A 19411-nucleotide genomic window follows, 5' to 3' on the forward strand; every position below is an offset into this window, starting at 1 on the left:
CTGTTACTGCTGCCCCTGCACTCCAGATGATCTTTGTCACCAGCAAAGATTTGTCACTGCCCCAGCTTTGTATCACTAACTTCAGCTTCAAATAGGCAGAATTCAGGCTATACATCTGAGTCTTGGCTGCAGGGAGTTGAGAACTTTCATAATGGGAGGCAGTCTCTTACTAAGACTTTTAAGGTAAGGAATTCCTCAAATACAGAGTGTCCAGGAAGTAAAAAATACAATTTGTATTTCAGGGACCTACTGAATGACAGAGGTTGAGCAAGAAGTTACTGAGATTCTCTGAGATATCAATCAGATATCCATGAGTATGATAGTTGTATTGACAGATACAGATACTAAAATTGTTTGGACATGTTTCAGTTTAGTTATTGGAAGTGTTTCATTCTAGCTACATGCATAGAAAAACAAAATTAATAGTGACTTAAACATCCACTGTTTATTTTCTCATGTAAAAGCTGGAGATTATCTATCTAGGGCTGTTTGCCACAATCATCAGGCTCCTTCTAGCTTTCTATTCCACCAAACCTAGTGTAGGGCTCCTATGCACATAGTTCAGGGTGGTGCTGGAGTACCACCATTTCGTCCTTCAAGCTAGAAGGACTACTCTTTCTCTTTAAGGGATTTCTCAGAAGTTGAACACACTCAGAGTTTTTTATTCCAGGAGTTCTTATACCAAGCAAAAATTGGAAGCTCTGTTCCTATAAGAGAAGAGGAGAGAATGGGTATTGTAGGATAGTAGAGAAGAGTTATAGAGAGCAACTTTAGTGCACATTGAGTTTGAAGTGACAAGAGGACATCCAGGAGAAAATTCCTCTTGGAAACTGGAGAAACCTGACGAAAAGTGGGCATGAGAAAACCTAGCTTTCATATTTGGCTTTGGAGTCCTGGTGTGGAGTTGAGTGTTGAAGCTTTGTGGCCAGATGAACAGTCTCAGGCAGAGATGAGCAGATGGTCACACACTGAGGTCTGGGAAGTGTTCCTCATGAGGGGCAAGATGGAAAACTGCAGGAAAAGGAGAAAGAGATTCTGTTTTAAGTTTTTAAAAAATGTACGTTTTAAAGTAATTTGGTTTGTAACTTATCTATTGCTGTATTGTATAAGTATGGCATTACTTTGGGACAAAGTTCACCGTATGGTTAAAAACTAATTTTGTCTGTAATTACTGCAGTTTATGTGGGGTTTTGAGAAGCTCTTACTAAACTGTCAGAATTAGTTTAGGAGAAACCAAACTCTTTATTTTTTTCATTTTTTATTATGAATTGTAGACAATTGGACATTATCCATTGAAACAGTAGCCTCTGACTAATGCCAGGGGTATTGTCCCTTCCTCTTTTCCAGGTCTTTGGTGGAAGAGTTCAGAAAGACACTTTGTGCTTTATGGCAAGGTAGCCAGACTGCATTTAGCCCAGAGTCCTTATTTTATGTTGTTTGGAAGATTATGCCAAATTTTAGGTAAGTATTACTTAATGAAAGATACTTAAAACATTAATATTAGTCTTTTTTTGGTTCCTGGAACAATTTCCTATGAAGTTGGTGGTATTCTAACTAATAAAGACTGGTTTTATTTTATTTTTTTATTTTTATATTTTTAGAGCCCTTGGTGGGGTGGGGGAGGAGGGTTTAGGAGAGGGGCAGAGAATCTTTAGCAGGCTCCATGCCCAGCGCAGAGCCTGATCCCATGACCCTAAGATCATGACTTTAGCTGAAATCAAGAGTCGGACGCTTAACCAACTCAGTCACCCCGATGCCCCTTTTGTTTTGTTTTTAAAAGAATAACAGCAGTTGGATCGTTTGACTAGACAAATGTGGGTGTTTAAATAATATATAGACATTAAAAATGTCTAACAAACGGTAGGATATTTTGTCGTTCTAAAAACGAAGACTTTGTAAATAACTCATGTGCCCTTGTAAATAATTTAGGAAAACATGCCAGACAAAATGCCATTAATTCTTTCAAAATCTTATGAAGATTCATTACCATCATACACCATCTTATTTCAACTAAAAAAAAAAAAATCCATTTGTAATCTGCAGAAATCTGTGGTCTTAAATTCACTGGTTCTGGGTTGGGTTTTGAAGTCAAGTCCATTGGGATTCAGTTTGCAAAAGGTAGCTGGGCCACATCCCAATGTGGCTGTAGAGTCACTGTATTTTCCTTGGTCTCTCTCTAGCATCACTTGAGGAGGGAAACAGCCTTGCTGTCAGAGGAATCTGCCTCTTCTCCTAGGTTAGTCCTCTCAATAGGGATGCAGGTAACAGCAGATTTGAGGCACTGCAGGTGTTTGACAATAGCCTTTGCCACCGTCTGCCGATTTTGTCCTTCTGAAGCAGGTCTGTGCTCTTGCTAGTCAGGAGTTTGGCACCTAGTATACATCGCTTTCCTTCTGAAAAAAATAAAAATAAAAACACCCAGCATGCTGTATGTAGTAAGACTTAGTAGTTTATCTTGCTCTATTGCCTAATAGTGGTTTAGATATATTAGTAGTATAGAAGAGTGTTTAAAAGATAATAACCTCAAAGAGCTGGCATTTGTTGCCTTACTCCAGAAGTCTAGCCTTGAGGATCTGATATGATTGACTGTTGTTACCCCTGGTCTTTGTTTTGAAGAAAACTTCTTTTATATATTGTGACATTTAAATCTCCTCTCAGAAGAAACTAATTTTGTAAGAATTTTGAAGTTTCTCAACTCCAAAATAGGAAAGGTGGAAATGACTGCTAAGTTATCACTAACCAGGTTTGGACTTAATATAACATTTCTAATAAAGTCTCCCAGTTAGACTCTTGATAGGGACATAGTCTTTGTGTTTTGTTATTATATAAAATTGGTTTCTATTTAGTGAATGCCTAAGCACTTTAGGCCTTTTATATCTGATCTTCAGTAAAAAAAAACAACCACAAAATTCCCGTCAAGAAAGGAAGTTTTAGCTCCATTTTTTAAATTAATTTTTTAATTTTTTTATAAACATATAATGTATTATTAGCCCCAAGGGTACAGGTCTGTGAATCGCCAGGTTTACACACTTCACAGCATTCACCGTAGCACATACCTTCCCCAATGTCCATAACCTCACCACCCTCTCCCTACCCCCCTTCCCCCCGGCCACCCTCAGTTTATTTTGTGACATTAGGAGTCTCTTATGATTGTCTCCCTCCCGAGCCCATCTTGTTTCATTTATTCTTTTCCTACACCCCAAACCCCCCACGTTGCATCTCCACTTCCTCATATCAGGGAGATCATATGATAGTTGTCTTTCTCTGATTGACTTATTTCACTCAGCATAATACCCTCTAGTTCCATCCACGTTGTCACAAATGGCAAGATTTCATTTCTTTTGATGGCTGCATAGTATTCCATTGTATATATACCACATCTTCTTTATCCATTCATCTGTCGATGGACATCTAGGTTCTTTCCATAATTTGGCTATTGTGGACATGGCTGCTATAAACATTCAGGTGCATGTGCCCCTTCGGATCACTACATTTGTAACTTTAGGGTAAATACCCAGTAGTGCAATTGCTGGGTCGTAAGGTATTAGCTCCATTTTAAAAAAGACAAAACTGAGACAGAGGAGGAAGAACTTGTTCAGTCTTACACATCTAGTAGGTGTTGTTAGGGTTAGAGTTAGAACTCAGGTCTTTGTGGAATTGGTATAGGATAGATGTGTCAGCAGTCATTTGTCTACACGCCTGAGTGAAGCCTACCAACTAACTTCATACTGTTCTGCTTGGTTCCCATGGTGACTCAGGTCCTTTATTCTTAAGTGAGAGTTTAGAAATTGTATGAAATTTATATTCAATAAAATTCTACTTTTCCTCAAAATCTGCCCACATCTCTGCCTTTTATATAAAGTATCTATAGCCCAGCTGTGAGCATGATTTAATTTTTCGATGCTTAATTTTGCACATTCTGCATCCTTAGCAATGAAAGGAAAAGACTCTTGGAGAAGGTGACCAAGTTGAGTTTCTGCAGTGATTCCTAATTCACATGAACTCTTAGATTCCGTAGTGACTCATGGGAGTAGAATGCCTATGTATTCTCAGCAGGGCTTTCTCAGTTTCACAGTAATTGAAGTCATTCCCCATTTTCTTGTAATCGATGAATAATTTGCTCTTGGTTAGATCTAGATCTTGAAATTATATCAAGGATAAAGCTTAAGTGTAAGGTCACTGCACAATCCCCAGGGGCAAGGCCGGGAGATGTGGGGCTTTCTTCCAAAACTGTTGTTCTTATTAAGTATGCAGGGTAAAGTTCCTGTAACATGGCCTATGTGGAAGTGCCAGGAATCTTGAACTACATTTCTGTTGTATTTATGATCACAAAATAAAATTTTAAGAGAGGTCAGGAAGCTCATTTTCCTTGATTAACCTATGGTAAGTTCTAGGGAGTTTGATCCCTTGGAATGACCTATGAGGACTCTGAAATACATACGTGACTGTGAAAGTAGGAACAACTTTCATCCATTAAATAATGAAAAAATATATATATACTGTAAATGTAAACAACAGCTTTGGATATAGAAACAACCAAAACTATTTTTTCTTTCTTCCTACTCAAACCAAAAGCCAGTTGCCCAGTGGTAAACTTTTACCAAAGTTTGGCCTTTCCAACATACATATCTACTTACCACACTTCTTATGGCATCCTAGTATGCCCTGCTTTTCCTGTCTCTTTCCTTTTCAGAAAAGTAACTTAAAGTTTATGGTGGTTTTTTTTAAAAGATGTTATTTATTTGAGAGAGAGAGAGCATGCACTAGCAAGCAGAGGGGCAGAGGGGGAGGGGCAGAATGAGAGGGAGAGAATCTCAAGCAGACTATATGCTACACTCACTTGGAGCCCTTTGTGGGGCCTGATACCAGGACCATGAGATCATGGCCTGAGCTGAAACCAACACTTGGACATTAACTGACCAAGCCACCTAGATCCCACTAAGTTTATGTTTTTTAAATAGGTAAAATACAGGTGGCTGAGAATTTCAAAAGGTAAAGAAAGGATATATAATGAAAATTTTTTCTTTTACTTTATTGCCCAGCCATTCATTTTTGCTTTCTAGGAGCAGCTATATGTACTAGATTTTTGTGTATCCTTTTGTTGATATTCTATGTGTGTTTGTGTGTGTGTGTATAATCTTTAACATAAATGGTAACATATTCATGCTTTTTTTCTTAGAGGTAATTCATGCTGGTATCTAAATAACTTCTTTCATTTTATGGCTGCACAATGTTATACTTTATAGTTGTATCGTAATTTATGTATAGTCCCCTATCAGTGGTTATCTAGGTTGTTTCTTACCTTTTGCTGTTCCAGACAGTGCTGCAGTAGATAGTATCATACATATAGATGCAAGGGTCTCAGCAATTGCTGGATCAAAATATACTTGCTTTAGGGTGCCTGGTTGGATCAGTTGGGAGAGCATGAGACTCTTGATTTTAGGGTAGTGAGTTTGAGCCCCATGTTGGGCATAGAGATTACTTTAAAAAAAAGATATTTGCTTTTAGTTTTAATAGTCTTTTCTGCTAGCCTTTTTTTATTCTATGCCTTCCTTAACATGATTTTATCTTTTTATCTCTGTATCTTTGTCATGTTTGTCCTATGGTATTTGCCCTGACCCCTGTCTCCTTCTTTAAGGTCCAGCTTAATGCTAACTGTCTAGGAGAATCTCTTGATAATTCAAATTGCGCCATGGTATTTATTCCCTTACTTCTCATATCATTTATATGCTATTTCTACTTTCACATAAACTTACTTTAATATATTTGCCTTAACTTCCAAGGGAGTTTTCTTTAGTTTTGTACTTATCAGTTCTTGTAATTAATGTTTAAAAACTATGGGTGAGGGCGTCTGGGTGGCTCAGTGGGTTAAGCCGCTGCCTTCGGCTCAGGTCATGATCTCAGGGTCCTGGGATTGAGTCCTGCATCGGGCTCTCTGCTCAGCAGGGAGCCTGCTTCTCTTCCCCTCTCTCTGCCTGCCTCTCTGTCTACTTGTGATCTCTCTCTCTGTCAAATAAATAAATAAAATCTTTAAAAAAAAAAAAGATGGGTGAATAAATTACTAAAAACTTTTTTCTGTTAGCTATTCTGGTAGATCTTTGTGGACAACAAATGGGTCTCTGCATGTGAGATCTTAAAAATAATCTTTCCAGGTATACTGTTGATATTTTATAATTAAGCAGTATTAGTTCTGTCTAGGAATTTAGCTGTTGTATATTTTTTGTGTGTTTGTAAGCAAAAAGAGCTATTTTTATCATTTTCATTTTCTGGTGTTCTTGTCTTGGAGAAACTCAGCCATGATTGGTGTCACAAAATGTAGAATAGCAGCTAAATTTGATTGATTTAGGTTATATCAATTTGGACAAAACAACAACTCAGAATTCTTTTATGAATGTTAAAGATTTTTCTTTTTTTTAAGATTTTATTTATTTCTTTGACAGAGAGAGACACAGTAAGAGAGGGAACACAAGCAGGGGGAGTGGTAAAGGGGAGAAGCAGGCTTCCTGCCAAGCAGGGAGCCCAATGTGGGGCTCGATCCCAGGACCCAGGGATCATGACCCAAGCCGAAGGCAGGCGCCCAATGACTGAGCCACTCAGGAGTCCCAGATTTTTTTTCTTCTTAAAGATATTTAAAAATAAGAACAGAGCCTAAAATTACAGCGTGCCCTAGGTATTTTAAAAGTTTGTTCTAGAATGATAAAATTTTATTCTGTATAGGCATATCCTGTTTCTGATTGGTCTTTCCAACTTACACATTATGTACCGGTACTGCCAGAATGCAGAGAATAGTCAGTAATGCACAGGTGTATATGTCACTGTTAGGTGTGTTGGCATCATACAAGTACTTGTGTGTGCCTGAATTCTGTGGTATCTGTTTCATTATTTGGAATGTCTGCTTTTCACACTTAAGCAGAGGAACAAAGTAACGTTTTCTTTCATCATTCTTCATTGGGGCAGTTCTTTGTTAATAAGATTTGGGTAAATATAGCTTGTTACCTTATGCCAAAAACTGTGAAGAAACACTCTGTATTTCTTCTGCACATTGTGTTTCAGCAGTGTCCCTCTTTCTTGGCCCCTTCATTCAGAAGGGGTGCTTTGTGATCTTTTGGGCTTTTATATTTGCGTTGTGCTTTCCAACCATTATTCATCACAGCATCTTTAAGACCCAGAGTTTCTCTAAGCATTAAGAAGGAGGTAATCTTTACCTAAGGTTGTAAACAAGTTAAGATAAGGAACAGTATTAACATCGGAGCCACTGTTATTTCTCTGTCTTCTTTTCTTATTTCCAGTTTGTTGCAGAAATACCAGTTGGTTCTTTATAAATCCATTTCCTCACTATTTCACCAGCACTTATTTGGGTGATATCACTGAGATAATTTGTATATAAAACAAACATTGAACCTAAATATGAGGAGTGTTTCCTTCTACATGATTACTAGGAGAGACCTAAGTTAACTAACAACGAAATTTTGAAGCTCCGGATTGTATAATTGGGAAGTAATTGAAAAGATCATTGAAACTTGTTGAATTTAACTTACTTAATAGTATTTTTTAAAAGATTTTCAGAGAAGTCAGTGAAGCTATTATTTGTTTAAAAATAGAGTTGTAAATGTCTGTTTAGTCAGAGTTGGAAAAATTTCATAGTCTTAGAAGAAGCTGATTTTGTGTGTGTGTGTGCGTTTTTTTTTTTTTTTTTTTTGGTAAAGATCACAAATTGAAACAGAAACTTATACCCTTATAAAACAGCTGAGTGTCCCATGATTTCATGTATGTTAAAAAAAAAGTACATATTTCTAATGGTAAAGGAAACATTAGAAAATAATGTATTTTTTTTTAAGATTTTATTTATTTATTTGACAGACAGAGATCACAAGTAGGCAGAGAGGCAGGCAGAGAGAGAGGAGGAAGCAGGCTCCCTGCCGAGCAGAGCACCGGATGCGGGGCTGATCCCAGGACCCCAGGATCATGACCTGAGCCGAAGGCAGAGGCTTTAACCCACTGAGCCACCCAGATGCCCCAAATAATGTGTTTTGATACAAGAAAAGAGAATCAAAAGAATCATGGTGTGGTTGGAAACATTCATGAATGTAATTAGGCAGTTTGGTTTTTTGTGGATGTTGAACCAGCCTTGCAGCCCAGGAATAAATCCCTCTTGGTTGTGTTGAATAATCCTTTCAATGTACTGTTGGATCCCATTAGCTAGTATTTTGGTGAGAATTTTTGCATCCATGTTCATCAGGGATACTGGTCTGTAATTCTTTTTTTTTTTTTTTTAAGATTTTATTTATTTATTTGACAGAGAAAGATCACAAGTAGATGGAGAGGCAGGCAGAGAGAGACAGAGGGAAGCAGGATCTCTGCCGAGCAGAGAACCCGATGCGGGACTCGATCCCAGGACCCCGAGATCATGACCTGAGCCGAAGGCAGCGGCTTAACCCACTGAGCCACCCAGGCGCCCTGTAATTCTCCTTTTTGATCAGGTCTTTGTCTGGTTTTGGGATCAAGATAATATTGGCCTCATAAAATGAGTTTGGAAGTTTTTCTTCCATTTCTGTTTTTTGGAACAGTTGCAGAAGAATTAGTATTAATTCTTCTTTAAATGTTTGGTAGAATTCCCCTGGGAAGCCATCTGGCCCGGGGCTCTAGTTTGCTGGGAGATTTTCCATTACTGTTTTAATTCTCTTGTGGGTCATGGGTCTGTTCAGGTTTTCTTTTTCTTCCTTGTTCAGTTTTGGTAGTTTATATGTATCTAGGAATGCATCCATTTCTTCGAGATTGTCTAGATTGTTGACATAGAGTTGTTCATAATATGTTCTTAAAATTGTTTTTATTTTTTCAGTGTTAGTTGTGATCTTTCCTCTGTCATTCATGATTTTATTTAGTTGGGTCCTTTCTCTTTTCTTTTTAATAAGTCTGGCCAGGGGTTTATCAGTCTTACTAATTCTTTCAAAGAACCAGCTCCTAGTTTTGTTGATCTGTTCTACTGTTCTTTTGGTTTCTATTTGATTGATTTCTAGGCAGATTGTTTTTTAAAAAGGGATGGTCATGTGTTTGCTGAAAGTTCAAATCAGCATAACTACAAAGTACTGGTTTCATGATCCATTTTAGAAAAAGGATTAGATACTAATTTATTTTGGTGAGAGAATGAAATTATTTTTATATGTGATAGAATTTCAAATATGACCTAAGATACCTAAGATGCCTCTTACCTTTGAGTCATAAAAAAAATGGATGTTGTAATGAAAAAGTTTAAAGCACCTCTGTAGATTTTTTTTTTTAAGTACCTTTTGTAGATATGTAAAGGAGCTAACAACTTTGAAAACTTTTGACTGAATTTTAGGGGCGCCTGGGTGGCTCAGTGGGTTAAGCCGCTGCCTTCGGCTCAGGTCATGATCTCAGGGTCCTGGGATCGAGCCCCGCATCGGGCTCTCTGCTCCGCAGGGACCCTGCTTCCTCCTCTCTCTCTGCCTGCCTCTCTGCCTGCTTGTGATCTCTCTCTGTCAAATAAATAAATAAAATCTTTAAAAAAAAAAAAAGAAAACTTCTGACTGAATTTTAACATTTTTTTAAAAAGGAGTCTTAGAAGAACTACTTAAACATATTTTGAGACTCAGTTGTTAAATAGTTCAGAAAAAGTTATAGTGAAATACTAAAGTGATTTCTGACTTAAGTTCCATTGGTTAGGTAGATGCTTTTCATAATTTATGATTTCCACAAGAAATTTTAGGGAAAGGGGAGAAATGTATATTGAGGGAAACTCTAGTTGAAAGACACCTATGGAACCACTGCCTGGAAGAGTGGTGGAAGTTTTGACTCAAGACCAAGCCAGAAAAACTTGTGATTTGAGAGATAAAGGGAACTTTACATGTTGGCAGAATGTAGGCAGAAATCTTTTCTATCTGTAGTTTTATAAAGTATGTATATCATTGCTTGATTTATTTTGTCTACATAAACCTCTGTAACCTTTAAGTGTACCAACTTCATGTTCTGTCAGCCTTCATTACTGTTCACTTGTCATGGTCTATATTAGTATAAGAATTCTGTATTAGGGGCACCTGGGTGGTTTAGTCAGTTAAGTTAATCTTTTTTTTTTTTTTAAGACTTTTTTTTTTAAAAGATTTTATTTATTTATTTGACAGATCACAAGTAGGCAGAGAGGCAGGCAGAGAAAGAGGAAGGAAAGCAGGCTCCCTGCTGAGCAGAGAGCCCGATGTGGGGCTAGATCCCAGAACCTTGGGATCATGACCTGAGCCGAAAGCAGAGGCTTTAACCCACTGAGCCACCCAGGCACCCCTAATCTGACTCTTGATTGCAGTTCAGGTCATGGTCTCAGGATCTTGAGATCAAGCCCCAAGTTGGGCTCTGCACTGGGCATGGAGCCTGCTTTAAGAGTCTTTCTCTCCCTCTTCTCCTTCTCCCCTCCTCCCTTGGTGTGCTCTCTCTCAGAAAAAAAAAAAAAAAAAAAAAAAATCCTTATCATTTCCTTTCTGAATTCAGTATAAGAAATAACCTAAGGGCGCCTGGGTGGCTCAGTGGGTTAAGCCGCTGCCTTCGGCTCAGGTCATGATCTCAGGGTCCTGGGATCGAGTCCCGCAGTGGGCTCTCTGCTCAGCAGGGAGCCTGCTTCCCTGCCTACTTGTGATCTCTGTCTGTCAAATAAATAAATAAAATCTTTAAAAAAAAAAAAAAACCTAAGAACACTGAAAAAATAAAACGAAAAAAAAAAAAAAATAACCTAAGAATATGTTGCTGCTTTATTCAAGTTTTAGGCTAGAGCATAAGTGTATATGAGTCAATGCATTTTTTAAAGTATTTATATGAAAAATGTCTTAAATCAGAGATTAGGATCCAAGTAGAGACTGTTTAGAAAGTTTTTCTTCCTTTCAACCAGTGTTAAAAAAACAATATCTTTCAGTTTAAAAAATAGTTTTAAATTCCTTATCTCTTATATTGGTGGTTTATAAGACCAAGGTTTCTGGCGAGGGAAAGATGTGACATTTTAACATTTGAGCATCTTCTGGAGAGGCCATGTGAGATAGCAGGAAAACCAGAGTCCACCCCATCTCTGTTACTCTCTTGTTGTAGGACTTAGGCACGTCACACAGCCTTTCTCTTGCTCCTTAGTTCTCTTCATCTGTAAAGTTAGTTCAGTTGAGATTAGCTCTCATATTCTGTGTTTTCAGACTTCTTTTAGTAGACTTTTTCCTTGTAGAGAAATTTGAGAAATTTTCCTTGAGGAGAAGTAAACCCTGACACAAGTGGGGATGAACGGCCAGGGAGTCCACTGTGCTCTGAGTGCAGGGCTGTAGCCCTTTGCAGCACTTTGCCTTCCTGCATGTTTGGCCGGGCATGTGGAGCTTCCCCGGTGATGGCCTGCTTCTTTTTGCTTTAAGGGGCTATCAGCAACAGGATGCCCATGAATTCATGCGCTACCTTTTGGACCACCTGCACTTGGAACTCCAGGGCGGTTTCAACGGTGTTTCCCGCTCAGCAATTCTACAGGAGAATTCTGCTCTATCTGCAAGTAACAAATGTTGCATGTAAGATGTAGTTTCCTTTTTTTTTTTTTTTTTTTTAGGAGGACCTCAGACGTTTCTGTTTGTGTTATTGCTTATTAGATTTATCATGGAAGGTGGAGAGTTTCCCTGGACTTTGGCTGAAACTTTTGTGCACTTGAATTTTATAACCAAGTGGTCTAGCACATGCCTCCTGCTTCCAACCAGAGACCTCTTGTACTTGCCTCTTGGTATAGTCCTGATAGTTTTTGGTACAGATCTTTTTAAAGGTTGAAAAAAAAAAAACAGAAAACATTTTGTACAATTTAGCACTTGAAAATTCCCTGCCAAATATATCAAATGATATTTGGAAGACTTAACTTTCAGTACTAAAATAATTATATTTCTTCACTAGAAACAAAGGCTTAAAAATATTTTAAATGTGTATTTTCCTAAAATATATCTGTACTTTAATGAAATTGAGGCATTTGTAAATTCTCAGAATTTTTTGCCTCTCAGTAGGAAACAAAACAAACCTTTTAGATTGCTTTCCTAGGTACTAATACCCCAAAATATACATTGAGATTAGAAAGCTTATTTTGCTTAAGTTCAGGATGATTTACTGTTATTTCAGTCTAATTTTGTTTAATTGTAGTCTCCTTTTGTTCAAATTTTTTGAAAAGCTTTGTTTTGACCTGTGCAGGAAAGGGATTTACAAGACAAACTCCCCAAAGACAGAAAGAAAAGAGTAAGTAATATATAGGGATCACCGTATTGTATTGCCTTGCAGTTCATAAATCTGATTTAGTGTTCAGTTAGGGTCCTTTTAATGACAGAGCAGCCTCATAGCTCATCTGGTTGTATCAGAGAAGGGCAACTGTTTGAATTGCTATACCTTTCAAAATGTTTGGCTTTCTAGGTCCTGATAACTATGGTTCCAATCAGAAACGAGTACAGAAGGGAGGGATATGTGACCTGGTAGAATTGTTCTTGTTGCTAGCACCAAGTTAAAAGTAGTATTAAGTGAAAAATTCTGCTTTGTACTTTATGATGACCTTTTGTATACTGATAATATTGAACCGGGCTCTATCAGGGATAGTCTGTGTGAAGTAAGAGGGTATATGTCTTTATTATTTTATTTGATGCCCAAGGTACCCTCATGGAGTCCCACTGTGTAATAGTCCTAGGATGATCTTCTAGTAGCTAAGGAGTTTTCAGTATTAACCCATGTCTGGTTATATTTTAAAGAGTAGTAATTTTAGGTTCCACTAATGAGATAGGAACAGAAAGAAAAAAATTTTCACTACAGGATCCAAGGATCATATTTGCTAAAACTACAAAAAAGGTCTCCTGTGCAATACCTGTGTTTACTTGTGTAAACACAGCCAATGCTATCAAAGGTGGGGATGGTAGTAATAAATGACAGATCTGTTCTTAATAATACATAGAAAAATCATTGCTGTTAATACAAAAGACCCTAGCAAGCATAAAAGTCTGTCCGAGTAACTAATGTTTAAACATTCTTGGCGTACAGTTATGAGAAAGCAGTTTTGAAATCATTTATGAATTTTGTTTTCAATCATTGTATACCTAACTTAATGCCATACACATCAGATAGCCAAGACTCGATGAGTATCCTTTTCTCAGAGGAAGAAATTATGAAGGAATAACTACATTGAGTCTAAATGTACTGCTTTTTCCATTGTAATTAAGGTCAGTATTATAAGTGAACATCAGTATGAAAGAGTCATGGTCCCTTGATTCCAGTAGTTTATTTGGTGTGCCCTTTGTTTATGACCTAGATCTTAAATATAAAATGGCTGTTATATTAGATAGTTCCAGTGTATCTTCCCTTTTTAATTTACTATAGCTGTATATTTTATGAACAGATTTTTAAAAAGATGAAGCTGCAGTATATTTCTTTGCCAGTAAAGAGTAGAAGACCTTTCATGGAAAAGGAAGCAAACTTTTAAAATAATATAATTGCTCGAGTAGCTTTTGTCTGTCTCATTGTGGCAGTAGGTTTAATTTGGAGCACCTCAGAAAGTAAAGTTCAGTGTATTAGGAGTGTTATTGTTTGCAAGTGAGGGAAACCACCTCAGATTACTATTTGCAAAGAAGAGCATTTTCTGACAAGTAACTGCATGCGTAAGTGCACAAAGGTTAATACATGTTTGCTGTAGGACTATTAATGATAGCAAGCAACTGAAACAACCTGGAGAACCATTAATATTATATTGGTTAAATTAAGAAAAGGAACATAGTGTTAAGAGCTGAGTGACCCTCGCCCAAGTTGGACCTCAGCTTCCTAGTCTGTAAAATGGGGATAATGGTATCTGCTCCTTAGCTTTGTTTTGAGGATTAACTGATTTAATACATGGAAAGTACTTTGAATGGAGTTCGGCATAGAGTAAGTGCTGTAATAAGCGTTTGCTAATCATGCTTTCATGGTACACTTTCTTGGTGGTTCTTGTATCCAGTCTGTGTTCGTATTGTGGCATGCCAATCTGCTGTCAAAAAGGGTGAGGTACGTGTTCAAGAGATGTACTTTGGAAAAAAAAAAAAGCAGGTGTGGTTCTAATTATTATCCTAATAAAAGAGCCTTGAAATAATGTAAGGGCTTTCTTTTTGGTAAACACCTGTCTGAAAGTACTATACATATATACTCCATTTCATCTTCACACCAGGCCTCTGAGGGGTTGGAATTAGCAGGATGGGAAGTGGGGCTGTGGGAGGCTAAGTGGCTTAAACCTTTTATTTGGTATACCTCTATATAGCTTTAAAGTCTTTGTATTATTTCATAATTTAAATAAATAAATGATATACATATCCCCCCCCCAAAGAAGTATAGCAGCTGTTATACATATTTTAGTTTTTACTGAGATGTTTTCCTGTGTGGTGATTTTCTTTAGAAATGGAGCATCTACAGTTGTCACAGCTATATTCGGAGGTATTCTCCAAAATGAGGTTAACTGCCTCATATGTGGGACAGAATCTAGAAAGTTTGATCCATTCCTAGGTAAGACATATTGTATTAAAATTTTAATGTTTCCTTTGAAAACTTAAGACAGTACAAGATAAATGTAAAAATACATCAATTTTTGAAATTCTTTTCTAAGTGTGGTATATCCCTTTAACAGCTGTTTTCCTGTTTCTTTTTAAGACCTTTCATTAGATATTCCAAGTCAGTTCAGAAATAAGCGCTCAAAGAATCAAGAAAATGGACCAGTTTGTTCATTACGAGGTAAAGATACTTTAATGTTGTAGAACTTTTTTCCTCTAAAATAGCTGAATAGACTCATAAACTCCATCCATCTGTTATGTTGTTAATTGCTTGAATGAGTTTGTGTTATAATTTAACAGAAGTCAAACCTGAATGTCTCCTCCTATCAGAAAGAAAGAAAAAAAATGGGTGCCAGAGATATTCAGGCAAGCATATTTCTCACCTTTTTCTTTAATACTGATTTTAAAATTGAGAGTCTGTAACAAGCTGCTTCTGACTTAATGAAATAGAATGTATTCTGTGGATGTCCCACTAGTATCCATAGAAGGAAAGAACACTTAGCTAAGTTTAATAAGTTATGATGTTACTCTTTTCTATGATTAATAGTTTTAGAAATCTACTGATAAGCCTGAGGCTCTGCTTTAATTGAAGACTGTGAGATTTGGAACAGTTTTTTTCCCCTGATTAGTGTTAACTATTTTCATCAAGGCCAAAAGGTTGATCTTTGACCAATCCTTAAAGTGACTTACTGTTTTTGTTGGCCATAAAAAGAAACTAGGATAGAAAAAAGAAAGAGGGCCTAGTCTGTATTCTATTATTGAGTAACTCTACACTGAACATAATCCCTACGCTGAATTGTCTGTTGACTAAAAGTAGTTTTTTCCTCAACTGCTCTAGAGAATATTGTCATAAGGATTTAAAAAAAAATCTACATATAGGAGAGAGAACACACACACCCACCCAGTCTTTTCCTACAAAAGATTCTCATTGGTTGAAAACTGCACTGTCCACTATGGTGAAGTCACAGATGGTTGGTAAAATGTAAATTAAAATTAAAAATGCACTTAGTTGCACTAACCATATTTTAGGTGATCAGTAATTGCGTGTGACAGTGGTGTTGTATTGGACACCACAGCTGGAGAACATTTCCATTATTGTAGAAAGTTCTATCGGGCAGTACTGCTGTAGAATCAGATTATTCTACTGCCACTTGCTCATTCTCAAAAAATGTGCTAGTAAAAATACAACTGTTGGGGGAGGGACAGGCAGAATTCTGTGTCACAGGTGCATTTGGCAGCATCGGGCTTGTTATAAGAGGAGCAGAGGAGGTCTTGCTTGTAGCCCTGTTGCTCAGGTAGTTTCTTGAACTCCCTCAGGATGTAGCTGTCAAATACACTGGACTACTATAAGACAGGAGAATAACTCCGTATATGGAACATTTTGTAGAGGCTTTCAGTTGTTCCCTACCTTTGCAACAGTGTTGATGGTCTCTTTTGAACAGGAGCACAGAAGAAATTTAAGGAAGCTGCATCCACTCATCTTCCCTCTAAAATAGATGGTTTTGAAATACAGGTTTTGAAAATATCACAATATACTTGGTATCAAATCTCAGATTATTTTCTCTTTATATTGATGGCTTGAGAGTACAAGCTAATTTAATCATAAAGCAAACATTTGATCATTTGGAAAGGAAAGCAGTGAGGAAAGGAATTAACCTCAAACTCTATAATCTAAACTGGATAGAGCTTCATTTTATAATTTCTTCAAACATTACTTAACATAACTATGTGGATATGTATTTGAACAATATTTCCTAAATAAAACTAAGTCCAGATGATCTTTGGAAGACCCAGAGACACTGGTTGCTTCAGGGTTCTTTCTTCCTTCTGTACTGTGTCCCCCTTCATCCAGCATTGGTCACGTAGTATGGTTCTTATAGTACTCTGTAGCGTTTTACCTATTACCTATGCCAGAATGTTTTAATACTGAGAGACCTTACTTTCTTGAATTGTCCAGGAGGAGATTGTATGACATAGCTTAAGTGGTTGATTGGTACTACAAACGAGTGGCAAATGGCATTTGCCTTGCTTCCCAAGTAGTATTTTTCTTGGCATAGACTCACTGAAATTTGATGGGATTGGGATTTAACTTCAGGGGGCCCAGACCATCCTGAAGGGTTTCGGGTTTGGCTGAAAACAGATTTCCTGTATTCTCAGCTGGCTTTCCTTTCAGTTTTCAGACTTGATTTTTTATTTTGTTAAAGAGCTGACTGTTGGCTTAAAGAACTAGATGGTAGAGTCATTCTTTCTGTTTAACACTGTTATCAGTTAAGGGTACTACTTTTTTTTGGACATCGAGTGTCCAGTTGATATGGATTTCTTTACTAAACAGTTGGAGTCATGATTACATTTTACATGCTTTTATGTGCTTTAACACGAGGATTACTTGTGTGTTTTTTGGAATGTTAATTGACAGGCTTAGTTTTCATTTAGAAAGGAAAGGTGATGGTGAGAAAGATCCTTGGAATTTGAAATTAACTAAAAACATGCAAATTATGAGAGGCTAAAATAATCCCAGTTCTAAAATCTGACAAAAAAGGAAAGATTATTATAGACCAAATATTAGCTAATAGAATCTAATACTGTAATAAAATAACATACAGAGATCAAGTAGGATTTCTTCCAGCCATGCAGAACTGCTATATCCAGAAAGAACAATTTTCTCTGGCCGGCAAAGTTCTTCTAGCTGGACTAAGAACCAAGTTGACATGAGACAGATGAGGAGAGTATCAGATTTAATTTTGTTATGTATGGGGAATCCACACAGACATAATATTTTGAAGACCAGCAACATGAGGCTTCTGTGAGCTGAGAAGGTAGGAGTCTGAGGACACAAAGGGGAGAAAGACCATTAGCAGGAATGTGAGAGGAAATGTTTGGAGAATAAAGTTTCTCCTCTTAGGTAGGTTTCTTTGGTAAAGAAGAATCTCTTGTTAATAGTCACTTCTTGGTACAGGCTCTCCCTTGCAATGTAAATGTAGGCAGTTGAGGGGAAGGTAAAGCTTTTCCTGAATTTGCTGGGTTTGCTTGCTTTTAATTCAAAATAATGTTCATGCCAAAGTGGCCCATCTTGGGGTGTCCTGCCCTGGGCCCCTGCAGTTTTCTCCTCTGAAACTTCCCTAAAATTTCACACATTAAAATTGAGCTGGTCGATTGACTGTTCAGTCCAAACTTGTTTTGGGAGGCAGTGATGCAGGTTAGGCCTAAGGTTCAAGCAGTCAGGTATTAAATAAGAGGCATTTCTGTGGAAACAAAAACAGTGGTTAACTGATTGGATCGAATTATAAACCAGTTTCTGAATTTTGAGGGTAGTCAGTCAAGATTTTTTGATGTTAAGTTTGAACCATCTTGAGTGCACTGGCTTTTAGTTTGAATGTCTGATGATCTTTTTGAGTGACCCACAGCAGCAGGCATGAAGATTGCCTATATGTGAGCTGTTGGGATGATCTCTCTGAAGTTTACATAAATTTAGTTTGTAGGGCTTCAGGGAAAAGGGCAGTTGTAGTTTTCAGATGAATCCAATGTAGAAGGTTGGAAGAAAAATTAAAAATGTTACTTTGGAGAATTATAGTTAAGCACTGGAGGAAATTAGAAGAAATCAAGATCTAGTCCAGGTTCCAATGAACAATATTGCAATCTAATATTTACTCAGATATGTTATTGAAACCTGTTTTCTCTAAAATCACCCTTTATAGGTAGCCAAATCAATACTAATTAAGTCTAGTTTCAAAAAAACTTGGCCTGATCATTTATATGAATGTGGCAAAGAATAGCAGTTGATTAGGTAGATTCTTGAAAAAGTTTCCAGCAGGTTTTAAAGATTGAAGTTTTAACATCCTCTTGAGGCAGAAGCCAAGCCAGATACTTGCCATCAGAACGTCTTCAATTCCTGCAGATTTGGGGGAATTCCTCTCTGCTCGAGTTCCTCAAACTATCCCTGGTTCCTGTATTTGCCAGGGAGTGCCAACCTTTACTTACCTGGTAAGGCTGCTGGGAACTCTGTAAGCAGGGTACCAAACTGGTACTTCTGGGGGCTTTACTGGCTTCTTAAAGTCAACCTAGTTCCTTAAAGCTGTCTGGTCATTTAAAACTATCTGGTCACATCTCAGTTTATCCATCTCTTTCTCAAATAGGACATTCCAGTCAAAGCCTTGGTTATATAACAAATGTTTCCAATTGTGTCCTGTTACAGGGAGAACAGAATTCTATTGAACTTATGCAAATAAATATAAGAATACTTAGAGTTTCTGAGTTCTGAAGAATTCAGGTAGGGAAAAAGATAAATGTTTCAATTTGTTCACAAAGGTATATTCTATTAAATTGCTTTAAAGGTCATAAAGAGCTAAAAAGGATAAATTTTTCAGTTCCATATTATTGTTTTGCTTGAATCCAGTTCTTCCACTAGTTCAGAAATTCTTACCAGTTTTATGTTAAGAATTAAGGTTACCAGAAACCTGTATTCAAAGTTCTTTTTATGAGTCTCACTGAAGATAAGGCACATTTGCAGTACCATCAGAGCAAAATAGTAACTGTATTAGAGTTCACTGTGATTCAGTTAACAAAGAAATTTGGTTATTTATATGACTCTCAACATATAACATACTAGGACATCAGGTTTCTAGGAGTTTTATACAATTTTAGAATACTTACCCTATCTACATAAATATAATCTAAGAGGGTTTCGTATCACTTATTTGACAATGAAATATTCTAAGGCCTATCTGGAACACCTCAGACTGTGGTCAAAAGACTTCATTTTAGGATTTGATTTTAGGAAGTATGTCAGTTTGAACATTTGATTAATAGGATCATAGGGCACTATGAAATGTATTTAATTATCTAACCAAAAGGAC

General features: G+C 37.1%; 1 protein-coding gene and 1 long non-coding RNA gene across 5 annotated transcripts in view; one reads left to right on the forward strand and one right to left on the reverse strand.

The window, feature by feature from the left end:
* Positions 1 to 19411, forward strand: part of USP3 (ubiquitin specific peptidase 3) — a 115450-nt gene that overhangs the window by 66200 nt on the left and 29839 nt on the right. For 3 of the 4 annotated variants that reach the window (XM_047736353.1, XM_047736356.1, XM_047736357.1), the window contains 5 exons: positions 1348 to 1461; positions 11394 to 11540; positions 12199 to 12243; positions 14408 to 14514; positions 14659 to 14739. In XM_047736353.1, coding sequence (XP_047592309.1) covers positions 1348 to 1461; positions 11394 to 11540; positions 12199 to 12243; positions 14408 to 14514; positions 14659 to 14739 — 494 coding nt within the window. The remainder of the gene's footprint in view (positions 1 to 1347; positions 1462 to 11393; positions 11541 to 12198; positions 12244 to 14407; positions 14515 to 14658; positions 14740 to 19411) is intronic. The other variant, XM_047736354.1, reaches the window with a different exon arrangement.
* On the reverse strand, positions 513 to 18913 carry LOC125104086 (uncharacterized). The gene is made up of 5 exons (XR_007128584.1): positions 18537 to 18913; positions 17160 to 17382; positions 15967 to 16045; positions 1988 to 2393; positions 513 to 1011 (listed from the first exon to the last, which is right to left on the reverse strand). It is a non-coding gene; the product is annotated as an uncharacterized LOC125104086 (long non-coding RNA).

Source organism: Lutra lutra, chromosome 7 (assembly GCF_902655055.1).
Source record: "Lutra lutra chromosome 7, mLutLut1.2, whole genome shotgun sequence".
NCBI lineage: Eukaryota > Metazoa > Chordata > Mammalia > Carnivora > Mustelidae > Lutra > Lutra lutra.